We start from the raw sequence: 13028 nt of genomic DNA, 5'->3' as shown, positions 1-13028 counted from the left end.
AATATATCTCAAGCCTTTTCCTCCCCCCCCCCAATTTGAAATAATTATGTGTACCTTCTAAGGCAGGAAAACAGGTCAACAACAGTTGCAGTCTTGAGCTGTGGCTTTTTCTGTACAACAACATTTTTTAAAAAAAATCCTATGTGACAGGATATTGCTATAGATCTGTAGGTGCTAGGGGCATTGCCCCCCAAAAAAAAGTTTCCAAAAAGGGGGCTTCCCCCCCCAATATCCCATGGTGATGTTCGTGCCACACAAGCAAGTGGGAGCATGCACAGATGATGTCAGCACATTTCTCCTGTAGAATCAGTGGCATAGCGTGGGTTGTCAGCACCCGGGGCAAGGCAAGTAATTTGCGCCCCCTAACCCGTGGATTTGCGCCCCCTAACCCGTGGATTTGCGCCCCCTAACCCGTGGATTTGCGCCCCCTAACCCTAACCCCCAGATGTTGCGCCCGGTGCGGCCGGCCCCCCCCTGCACCCCCCACGCTACGCCACTGTGTAGAATCAACAAGTGTAAAAGCGAATTTACTCAGGTAACTTCCTTCGGAGACCACCTGGAAATAAGCCATTTAGGTGCCACAGGGGGATGAAAGGGCAAAGCTCATTTGCAGATTTGTGGGTTTCCTCCCTCTCTCAAGGGCTAAGTGTGAATAGGTGTGGAAAGCTACCGTATTTTTCGCTCTATAACACGCACTTTTTTGCTCCTAGAAAGTAAGGGGAAATGCCTGTGCGTGTTATGGAGCGAATGCACTGGACTGGAGCCCTGGCTGCCTTCAGTCAAGCAAAGCGTCTGTCCCGCTTTGCGCGGCTCTCGCTTTGCTTGCTTTAAAGCAACCTACGGAGGAGCCGGGGAGGAGGGAGTGAAGGACAGCCATGGCAGCAAAGCGGGAAGCAGCTGCTTACACGGGAGGAGGGACAGACGGGAGCCATAGCGAGCCGGAAGGAGGCAGGCGGTTAAACGCCAGCAGGCGCTTTTAAAAGCGTTGCGTAGTCAGCAACAGCTGCTGCAGCCTCAGCTAGCAAAGGTCTCTCTCTAAACGGAGCAACGTTTGCTCTAAACGGAGCAATGAGGCTGCAGAGGGACGGCAGGGCACAGGAGGGGTTGGATTGGGAAGGGAAAAGATTAAGCAACCAGCAGCAAAAAAAAACCCAACCTCGAGCTCTGAGCCACGAACGCAGTGAAAACCAGGAAGTAAAAAAAAAAGGCTGGGGAAGGCAAGGGATGAGGGAGAGGGGAAAACTATGCAAATCCCCCCCCCTCCTCAGCTGATCCGCTGGGGACGGGAGCTGGAGTGTGCTTTTTTACTTCTGCAGCTTGTTTTCAGGCAGGATAGATTTGAGCATTGTCTGGGTCCTAGTGCCCTTACCGCTTTTTTGTGCTCCATTCTATTGCTGCTGGTGGCTGCTTATCTCTCAAACTGAACCTGATACCAGTAGCCACGTGTACAAACAAAGTAGAAGGCTGCAAGCAGGAGCGCTTTTACACAGCTAATGGCGAATCCCCTGCAATCCAAGTCCTCCTCACTTGCTCAAATCTATTCTGCCTCAAAACAAGGAGCGGAAGGAAGAGGCGGCAAACTGTTAAATGGAAAAAAACCCAGGCACAGGGCAAATACCTTATGTATACCTTTAAAGCAACAGTGCTCTTTCCCTCCCTCCTCCCCACTTAGCTCGCCGAAAAGCTCCTTCTCCACCCACCCCACGCGTGTTCCTTGTCCCTTGAGTGCTTTTCCTTCCCTCCCCACTTAAAACGTGGTTACAAAGCACGGATCCACATGGATCCTCAGGATTTTTGCACTGGGTCACCCCAAATTCACCATCAGATCACATAGCATGTCCATGGCTGCAGCCAGCACCAAAAAACACACACGCACCCACTGTTTCATGGGGCCGCAATGGCGCAAAAACATGGTTACAAAGCATGGATCCACATGGATTCTCAGGATTTTTGCATTGGGCTACCCCAAACTCACTGTCAGATCACGTGTCTGTGGCCACAGCATGAACCACAAAAATCATACATCCACTGTTTCGTTTAGAATATTTTTTTCTTGTTTTCCTCCTCTAAAAATTACGTGCGTGTTATGGTCAGGTGCGTGTTATAGAGCGAAAAATACGGTAATCCCCTTTGAGGTAATGAGCTTTAGTACATCAAAAGAGGGACCTTCCCTGGATCAGAATTTAGGTCAGGGGACAGGAAATCAGCTGGAGTTAAGAGTGAAAGAAGCAGAGAGGAAACATTATGCTGGGTTGTGTTCTGCAGTGCAAGTTAGGCAGCGGGAGAAAGATGGCGCTGGGCTTATTGTTGCTACTGCGGTGGAATCAGCTGGTGTGTTTTGGGATGCTGCTGCTGCGAGCCCCAGTATTCTGCCTAATTCCTGAAGGAAACACTAACCCTGGATGGCGTACCTGCAGCCCCTGGAATCTTGGGGGAGATTGGGCTGGCGTGTAACACTGGTGTCAGAAGTGGGATCTGTGTTTCCTAGCAGAAAAGGCCTGTGAGCATTTGTGAAGTCAAAATGGAGGGAGGAATTGAAGTACTCCTTGAAGAGTTCAGGTTGATGGAGCAGCGGTTGGACCAGCAAAAGGAGCAGCATTGTGAGCAATTAGCAGTGGTGGCACAGACGAAGCTGTGGCAGGGCCGGCGGCGGTGCATTGGAACTGGCAACAGTGGGGACTTGCTTCACCTCGCCTCATGGAAGCCTTGCTTAGTAAATAAAAAATGTCCCGGCCTCTTCCTGGTCATCTGCGACAGAGCATTGTCCAAAGTCTGTGGCAGCCGCCTCACGTGGAATGGCTGCCTCTGAACTGGACCCTCCCGGCTTGCTCAGATAGTCACTAAACTCGGAACGCCATTTGCAGCCTTTGCAAGTCTCTGCTGAAATCTGCGGCTCCAGCTTCCATTTAGACACGTGCAAGGTTAGGGTTAGACACAGGGACGCGGGTGGCGCCGTGGGTTAAACCACAGAACCTAGGACTTGCCAATCAGAAGGTTGGCGGTTCGAATCCCCGCGACGGGGTGAGCTCCCGTTGCTCGGTCCCAGCTCTTGCCAACCTAGCAGTTCAAAAGCACGTCAAAGTGCAAGTAGATAAATAGCTACTGCTCCGGCGGGAAGGTAAACAGCATTTCCGTGCGCTGCTCTGGTTCACCAGAAGCGGCTTAATCATGCCGGCTCCCTCGGCCAATAAAGCAAGATGAGCGCCGCAACCCCAGAGTCTGTCACAACTGGACCTAATGGTCAGGGGTCCCTTTACCTTTACCTTTAAGGTTAGGGTGCCACTTTTCTCACTTGGATCTTGGCCATTGTCCGTGAATTCCCCAGCTTCATTCAAACCAAGTAGCAAAAGTACATTTTTTGTTCTTGTAGTCTGTTTGTTGATTTCCTGCTTGAGGCCTCTGCCGCTCCAGAGCTGCAGAACCCACTCTTTAAAAAGCGGGAGGGCAAGACGGGCAAACAGAAAACTGCAAGACAGTTTGTGGAGTGATACTTTTCTCTGTCCCCGTCCCCTTGGCTGGGCTCCAGACCCCGTCACCTTTGGGAAAACTCAGGCCTGGACTCGTCTTGCGCATGGCAACAAAGCACTCCATCGGCTGGACCTCCAGGGTGGCCTTTCATGAGGAACCGTTGGCGTCTGAGAGAGTGCTTGAGGGAGAGTCTGGCCTCGCAGTCCTGGGGCGGAAGGGGAGAAGTTGAAGCAGGGAGCTGAGAGTCAGGGAAGCCCTATGGTTCAAATGCTGACTCTGCCATGAACTCTGGAGGTGACCGTAAGCAAACCACGTTCTCTTCAGCCCACCCTTCTCTGCAACAAGGGGGTAAAAATATTATCTCACAGAGGCTGTTTTCATTTTGTTTAGCATTACACAATGTTGTGTAGCATTTGGAAGACTGCAAAGCTATCTTCTTCTTTTTTTTAAAATGAATTTTATTAGTATTTTCCACACAACAACAACACGAAAGATATCAAAAAATAATAATACACAACACACAAAAATCAACATTCAAAAACGAAAACAAAACCAACAAAAGCAAATCCATATCTTACAAGTTAATATTATAAACACTAAAACAAGAAGAAGACGTTGACTTCCCCCAATCCCACAGCACCTCCTTTATCTCTCATTGTGTCTTCCTGTTTTCCTGTTTTCTTTATCATCTCTATCCTAACATCTAGAGATAAATCTTTCTTTCATATCCTTTCACTTCACAAGGTTATTCCAGACTCAGCCAGATTTCTGCCCTCGAACCTTGACTTTTGAGGTATTCATTTAGGCACTCTGCAAAGCCGTCTTCAATGTCGCTGCTGTTTTTGAGTTGGCAATGTGAGGATGCAAAGGGCTTTTCGTAGGGTTAGAATTAAAAACTGTTTAGCGTCAGGACAAATGTGACTTGTGTGAATATTCTTCAGTGTGCCCATTGCTAGGGCCCACCTAAACTGCAACCTGCAACAGGGACCCCTTTAAATGTTGTAACTATACGTGGAGTGCGTGGCTTCTCATGATTGTAGAATAGAGGGGATTTTGATAGATGCAACTTGTTGTGCAGGAGTGACAGAATCTGGCCTTGTGGAATTCACTCTTTTACCCAGTTGTGGATGATGTGGCCGGGGGTAGGGGCAGACCTCTGTATTGGATGAAGCCTATAGGGTGCCCCATCTGGTCCACATTCTTCATTCCTCATCTGCCCCCCGCCCCCGTTCAACCTGGCAAATATTGCAAGCCAGTCAGGTATTGGGATATTTTGCTTTCAGTGGACAGTCCCCTTTCCCATGTTGTGCTATTTGTTGTTATAAAGATTCACTAGACCAATTTCTGTGGCTTCAGCATTCTGAACCAGTTTGCTTTCTCTGCAGTTTACTTCCTGAGCTGCAGAGATAGAAACCAGTGAATTTCCTGGAAGATAACGATTGTGATCTTTTCTCTTTCTCGGTGCCTGTCACACAGTCACTTGTAGGCAGCCTATCTGGGTTATGCTCAGATTGTGCTACTGACACTTTCCTTGAAATTAAAACAATGCCCAAACACTTCTTTAAAAAAAGCTTTTCCTTTCAGAACCTATAGCTAAAGAAGAATATGTGCAAAGTACTTATTCACAAAGCATGGGCTTAGTTTTACTTAGTTGAAGATGACAGCTTCTTTCTTAAACATTCAAACAATCTGTGTCTTTCTTTCTTTCTTTCTTTCTTTCTTTCTTTCTTTCTTTGCACTCACCCTCTGTACATGACCCAGGCAGGCCATGCAGTTCCTTCTGAGAGGTTTCCACTTTCTCCTTCCAGCAGATTTCTCCTTCTTGCTTCTTTGGGAGAACATTAACCGGTACTTCTGTCTGTCACATGCATGAGTACTTCTCTCTATTGTGTTGAGAGAGAGAGAGAGAGAGAGAGAGAGAGAGAGAGAGAGAGAGTTACACTGTCTCTTCTTCAGTATTCATGGGAATGTAGCCCTTTAGATACAGTCATACCTCAGGTTAAAATAGCTTCAGGTTGAGCGTTTTCAGGTTGCGTCCCGCGGCGACCCGGAAGTAACGGAACGCGTTACTTCCGGGTTTCGCCACTCGCGCATGCGCAGATGCTCAAAATGACGTCACGTGCATGCACAGAAGCTGCTGATTGCGACCCGCGCACGCGGAGGCGCGGGTTGTGTCCGCTTCAGGATGCGAACGGGGCTCCGGAATGGATCCTGTTCGCATCCAGAGGTACCACTGTATTTGAAGATGGCTATCATAGTCTTCTGTTCTCCAGGCTAAACATACCCAGCTCCTTCAGCGGTTGCTCATAAGGCTTAGTTTCCAGACCCTTGTTCGTTTTGGGATGTTCCAGCTTGTCAACACCCTTCTTCAGTTGTGGTGCCCAGAACTAGATGCAGCATTCCACTAGAGTGAGACTATTACTTTCCTTGATCGGACGCTATATTTCTGTTGATGCAGCCTAGAATAGCATTAGCTTATTTGCTGCTGCATCACCCTGTGGACTCATGTTAAGCTTGTGGTCTACGAAGACCCCTAGATCTTTTTCACATGTGCTACTGGCAAGCCAGTGTCCCCGATCTTAAATTGTGCAGCTGGTTCTTCCTGTGTAGAACCTTCTATTTTTCCCTATTGAAATTCGTTAACTTTTTCTGCTGCTGCAGTGTGTTAATGTTAGGATCGTCCTACTCGCGTGTAGGACCCTGGCAGAGACACATGCCCGTCTGGCATGTTCTCTCCCTCCTGGTCAATCGTTCAGGAGCTTCAAAAGCTTTCTTCCTTTTCACACTTAGGATCCTGCAGAGTATTTGCTCAATAGCTCAGCATTTTGGCTAATCTACTTTTATTTACATATAATACACTCGGAGCATTCAGACTTAGCTCCTTCCTCCTTCTCATCAGACAGCAAAGGACAATAGTCCCACATCACGGAACACAGTAACATAAACATCCTGTCTCTGTCACTTCCCACACTGTGGACTGAAAACATACACCGTCATGTGATAGCCAACAATCCCATGACTGCAAGCACAGAGCAAGAATCCTAACAGTTAAGCCATGCAAATCCAGCTTCATGCCTTTAACAAAAACCAAGATATGAGTCAACATCCCCAATCAGCCAGAGCAAACATAATTATATGTCCACGTATGAACTGTAAGAGGCAACATGATTGCTTGGCCGAGAGAGGTGGGTTCAAATGGTCTCCTCCACCCCCATTGCTCAGTCCAGACGCTGAGGTCCAGCTCCAAGGGCCTTCTGGCAGTTCCCTCACTGCGAGAAGTGAGGTTACAGGGAACCAGGCAGAGGGCCTTCTCGGTAGTGGCGCCTAACCTGTGGAATGCTCTCCCATCAGATGTCAAGGAAATAAACAACTATCCGATTTTTAGAAGACATCTGAAGGCAGCCCAGTTTAGGGATGTTTTAACGTTTGATGTTTTATTGTGTTTTTAATATTCTGTTGGGAGCCATCCAGAGTGGCTGGGGAAACTTATGAAGAATGTGATCTGTGGGTGCCATTTTTGCTAAACTCTGGTTAATTTTAACAATGGTTAATTAAAGCAAGCCAGCTTAATAAATGATGCTTTGAATTAGCCCCAAATCTGTCCAAGGTCTGTTCCAACTGCAGTTCATCTAAAACGCTAAGTAGAAAGTTCCAAACTCCTCCTTGCAGCCATGGCAAAGAAGGAGAGGGAACCTTATGAACCTACTGTTTTGCTGCAGCTCTTTTTTGAAACACTAAACACTATGGTTTAAACTTACAGCATTATATACAAATTAGCCCAAAATGGGCAAAGCAGTTTGCAATCTTGCTGCCACTTTAACTAGATGGTGTGGTTTGCAGACTGTCACGAACTTCAGCATCTCTTAGTTTTTCAGGGCTTGTGAGTGTGCGACAAATTGAGCTGTAGCTTCACTATGCAAAATTAAGTTTGTTTCTTCCATTTTTAGGAAGTCCAGCGTATTATTATTGGTAAGGATCAGTCAAGATCAGATAAATGTAAGTATGACAGTGGCTTCATTACTTGATATTATTTAAATCTTATGAGATTTTTCTGCGGTGATTTTAACAAGATGTCTTGCTTTTAGCTACAATGGGAGCATCATGGCTAGATTTGCCCAAGAAAAACAAGCCTGACAAAGCACCCCTTGCCCATCTCATAATCGATGGCAATAAAATTCCAGTTGGTAAGCTCCTTTTTCATCTTGTTTCTATCAGTATTATGCTGTCTGAATTGGGCCAGTTTACGTTATTGTGCAAAACCGTGGTTAAGAAAACTCAACTATGGTGTGGTGTGATGTCTGTATTGATAAACCATTGTTTGAAGTTGGCTGGCAAAGTAGAATCTGGTCATGATTTGAAGTTGGCTTGAAAACCTTGGTTTGCATTCACTGTAGCTTCATGGGAAATCCAAATTGACAAACCATTTTAATGGCAATTGTCTCCTTTCATTGCCTAGAATGGTGAACTGAGCAGATGGAAAATGAAATGAGACAAGCGGCTCTAACCTGTTGTTTTATTTGTAAATTTGGGAAGGCAAGCCGCAGGTTGAATTGAACTAGGGTTTATGCAAATAATTGGTTCGCTGTAGCTGAAGTTGAGCCAATAGATAAACAAGTATGAAAATAGATACGTTAAACTTCTAAATTAAGCTTTCATTAAATCCAAACTGTCGTGGAGTTTTTGTAAGATGGCAAAACTTCTGTGAGGCCTCCTGATTTCAGATCTCCCTCACCCCCAGTAAGGCATGTAATTATTCAACTTTGCATAAAGTTGGTTAAAATCTTGCAGTGGAAATTCTGGAAAGCAAGGAAGCACTGGTCAGCAGTGGTCATGACCACAATTCATGAAATATTCCAAGCTAATATGATGGTTGATCCACAAGCATGTCTCCTAAATTATGTCAATAATTTGTAGGGCTAGAATATAAGGGCATATTTCCCATTATCTGGGGTTATTTTGGCTTTTGGGATGTTTCCAGAATAGAGGATGAAAAAGGAAATGTTTTAAAATGGTCTTTCCCTTTTAATGCAGGCTTCTGTTGGGTCAATTGTATTGCTATAAGGTGGCTTCTGTTGATTAAATTATAAGTTATGTTACACTTCCTTCAACAACTCCAAAATACATAGATGTTCAGTTTGGGTAGTATGAATGTTCACTTAAAAGGTAAGGTAAAAAAGGTAAAGGACCCCTGGACGGTTACGTCCAGTCAAAGGTGACTATGAGGTTGTGGCTCTCATCTCGCTTCAGGCCGAGGGAGCCGGAGTTTGTCCACAGACAGCTTTCCGGGTCATGTGGCCAGCATGACTAAACTGCTTCTGGCGCAACGGAACACCGTGACGGAAACCAGAGCATACAGAAACACTGTTTACTTAAAAATGAATTGATGATTAATTGGCTAAAATCAGATGACAGTTATGATTCTGTTCTGACCACTGCCTTCTGTCCAAGTGGAATCCAAAATTCTTAGCCACACTTCACTAAATGGATAGCCTAATACTGTGGAAAACCTATAATCTGGCTAATCTGCTCTCTTTTGCCATGCCCCCTACCCACATCCCATTTTGAAACAGCTGGGGAACATAGTAACCCTTCGGCTGGGGCCAAGAGATGAGCATCTCTGTGCATGACTAGAGCCATCATGGGTGTCGTTAAATGGCCATCTGAGTTTGCTTCCCCAGACATAGCTAGAAGAGTCATTGAATCATAGACTTGTGAAGTTGGAATGAGACCAGAAAAAAATGAGGAAATTAATTTAAGAGAAATTTAAGAGTAAAGTCAAGTTGAAGGCTCTGGACATTACACATTAAAACGCTTCTCTATGCAGGGCTGCCTTTGTAACAGTAAAACCAGTTCTAGGTATAGACCAACTCATGGCTGCAAAACCAATATATTATCCACTTGTGACATTAAACTTAAAATAAGATACACATTTTCTTATCTGTTTCCCTCATAGGTACCAAAAAAGTGAACCTTACATCTTGGCATCACGACAAAGGCTGGGCAAACATACGGAATATGACATTCAGTGATGGAAAATTGGAAGTCAATCATGATGGCTTTTATTATCTGTACACCAATGTATGCTTTAGACACCATGAAGCTTTGGGAAACCTAACTGGACAAATTCTGCAGTTGATGGTATATGTCATAAAAACAGATGCTAAAAGGAGAAACCCTGTAGTTTTGATGAAAGGAGGCAGTACAAAGAATTGGTCAGGAGACTCAGAATTTCATTTTTATTCTGTAAATGTAGGAGGGTTTTTCAAACTGAAATCTGGTGAAATAATAAGTATCCAGGTATCATACCCATCATTACTGGATCGCTCTCCGGAAGGAACTTACTTTGGGGCCTTTAAAATAAGGGATATCGATTGAGTTTTGCTACAGGATTTTTCAGAGGGGAAGTAGCCTATTCATTCAACTGGACCAGGTTATGGGAGATGTGATGGAACGGCTTTTAGGATCCAATTGTACAGGAACGATCATTTCTCCCTAGACCAGGGGTAGTCAGTGTGGTGCTCTCTATCTTTTCTCGGACCACAACCCCCATAACTGCTGGCCATTGGAGAGGCTGACTAGCGGTTGATGGGAGTTGTACCCTGAGAACATCTGATGAGCACCACATTGGCTATCCTTGTTGTCGACAGTCTTCTCTATAGCCCAATTGCACTTAGGATAATTCATTTTCCAATGCTCAATTTGAAATTTATTTGTGAAGATCTGGGTTATGGATTTGGGATATGTGGATATAAATTGTCACCAGTCCATAATAGCATCTAAACTATTTTTTTAGAGACGTACTTGAAAATCCAAGCACACTTTTCGTGATGCTCAAGAAACAAAAGGTGGAATCCGGACTAAGTTAGTTGCATGCAAGTTCCATTGAAATCGATAATGAAAAGTCCTGTTTATTTTTGGGGAACTAAATGCAACTAACTTACAAAACCATCCTGTACATATCTACTCAGAAGTAAATCCCAAGGAGTTCAATGGAGTTTACTCCTAGGTAAGTGCGTAAAGGATTCCAGCTTTCGTTTTGATGGAAGATTTAGAAGTGTGGATTTTAAACATTTGGTTTGTTTTGCATGTTTGGTCTGCAAAGCAACCTGTGCACTGATGGCACTTTTAAATAAACATTAGTACTATTTCCCCCCCATAACCAAAGCATTCGAAAAGCCAGTTTTATTTTGCCCAGTTTAAAAGTCTCTCTAGACCTGGATTCAGGGAAAATGTTAGAATCTTTAATTAAAAATAGAATTGCCACTTCTCCTTGTTTGTTTTCCAGATGATGAAAATATTTGTTCTTCTGCAGGCAGAATTGCATCTTGTGTGTGTTGTATTTTGTACCTATGTGCCTTAATTGGTTTTCATTTTGTTCCACTCCCCCCGACCCACTCTGGCCAAGGCGTATGCCGCCAAAGGTTCCAGTGTTGTACATTTTGTAACTTCTGGCACTGAAGTTGTTCCTGACTTGCATGTTGCCACATGCATTTCTCCTGCAGTGTAAGAGTGCTTTTACTGTTGTGATGGAAGACCAGCAATGAAAAAGGGAGAAGTTATTGCTTATCTAGGTGACACTGGAAGTGTGGGGTGATTGACTATTCGACAATGCAGTGATAATGAGGACTAACTCACATCCCATTTTTTAAAAGGTTACATACATCTACCAAGAGTTTAAGTGCCTTTCTAAACATACCATATTTTCCCGTCTATAAGACGCCCCCATGTATAAGATGCCCCCTATTTTTGGGGACTCAGATGTAAGAAAATGGGGGGGGAGATGTATCTGTGTATAAGATGCCCCCTAATTTTTGAGGGGGGAAACCAAGTCTTATACACAGAAAAATACAGTAGTTGAGTTGGATCCAGACTAAAGTTAGTTGAACTTTGACTCCATTGAAATCAGTGGAAAACGTTAATCATAACTTCAGTCCCATTGTTTCTGGTAGGAATTAAATTCAGCTAATTTAATCTTGATGTAACCTGTAATGTCTAGAAACACATTTAACATACAGGTCCTGTCATCAAAGATCCAGGGTTGTCAATGTGTCTCAACCTGTGTTTGCTGCCTTGAAATGCGTAAGGCGTAGTCAGTGCGATGAGCAAAGGCTTTTCGGAAAACAGCAACTTGGGTTTAGCAAACGAGCTGTTCAGTGATGTAACGGCAGACCCAAGAAATGTCCCCACTTGGTGTGTTAAGAGGTGCTAATAAAATACAGTTAGGTGTGAGAAGGTGTTGATTGTTCCTTACAAGAAGTAATCTTTAAAGCAGCGGTTCTCAACCTGTCAGTCCCCAGATGTTGTTGGACTACAACTCCCATCATCCCTGATCTCTGGCCTTGCTAGCTAAGGGTGATGAGAGTTGTAGTTCGACAACATCTGGGGACCCAAGGTTGAGAAAGGCTGCTTTAAAGCATGAAGCATTTGACATGAGTCCATCAAAATGAATTCAGCATGCTTTTTTAAAAAAAACTTACCGTATTTTTTGCTCTATAAGACTCACTTTTTCCCTCCTAAAAAGTAAGGGAAAATGTGTGTGCGTCTTATGGAGCGAATGCAGGCTGCGCAGCTATTCCAGAAGCCAGAAAAGCAAGAGGGATTGCTGCTTTCACTGCGTAACCATCCCTCTTGCTGTTCTGGCTTCTAAGATTCAGAATATTTTTTTCCTCTTGTTTTCCTTCTCCAAAAACTAGGTGCGTCTTGTGGTCTGGTGCGTCTTATAGAGCGAAAAATACAGTAAATTGCTCAATAGGAGCTAGAGCACAGGTGGGCAACTAGTTTGAAAGCTGGGACCATCTCTCCCTGTTTTCTAAGCTTCCAGCCTTCTTTGTATGTCACAACTTCCCTGAAATTTCACATGCTTTCAGTACAAAACACCTTCCCTTCTGTGTGCCACTGTGTCTCGTGTGAGGCTTGCTACAGAAAGGGTGCAGAATTACTAAGCGCTGGAATTATGCTGGCTTGCTTTATGTGCAACAACCAAGCCTCAGGTTCATACATCCCCCCACCTGCCCTTCACATAGAAGAGAAGGAGATTTAATGCTTCGGTGCTTTGACTAGAAGAACATGGAGTTTGTAAACCTGGTCTTCTTAACCCAGCGCAGAAGCTTTTGATCTGTGTTCCTGGAGATGTATGTCCCTTCTTCCCTGCAGTCATGCCACGAAAAAGGTTCCTGTGGCATGCACAATATACCGTATTTTTCGCCCCATAAGATGTACCTGACCATAAGATGCACCTAGTTTTTAGAGGAGGAAAACAAGAAAAAAAATATTCTGAACGAAACCGTGGAAGTATGATTTTTGTGGTTCATGCTGTGGCCACGGACATGTGATTTGACGGTGAGTTTGGGGTAGCCCAATGCAAAAATCCTGAGAATCCATGTGGATCTGTGGTTTGTAACCACGTTTTTCGCCATTGCAGCCCCACAAAACAGTGGATGTGTGGTTTTTTTGGTGCAGGCTGTAGCCATGGACATGCTATGTGATCTGATGGTGAATTTGGGGTGACCCAATGTAAAAATCCTGAGGATCCATGGGCTTTTACCTCCCCCCTCCCAGGC

At 44.7% G+C, this 13028-nt stretch overlaps 2 protein-coding genes across 4 annotated transcripts in view; both read left to right on the top strand.

Annotated features, from left to right (window-relative positions):
* Positions 1 to 11946, top strand: part of TNFSF11 (TNF superfamily member 11) — a 31476-nt gene extending 19530 nt beyond the window's left edge. Inside the window, exons 3-5 of the mRNA XM_083624790.1 lie at positions 7416 to 7464; positions 7554 to 7652; positions 9422 to 11946. Of these exons, the coding sequence (XP_083480916.1) occupies positions 7416 to 7464; positions 7554 to 7652; positions 9422 to 9843 (570 nt within the window). The 3' untranslated portion in view covers positions 9844 to 11946. The remainder of the gene's footprint in view (positions 1 to 7415; positions 7465 to 7553; positions 7653 to 9421) is intronic.
* The window catches only part of DGKH (diacylglycerol kinase eta), a 764231-nt gene that overhangs the window by 214437 nt on the left and 536766 nt on the right, over positions 1 to 13028 (top strand). The window lies entirely within an intron of this gene.

Source organism: Podarcis filfolensis (assembly GCF_964270895.1).
Source record: "Podarcis filfolensis genome assembly, chromosome: 7".
NCBI lineage: Eukaryota > Metazoa > Chordata > Lepidosauria > Squamata > Lacertidae > Podarcis > Podarcis filfolensis.
Note: the sequence above shows the minus strand (reverse complement) of the source record. Positions and strands in the feature narration are given on the sequence as shown.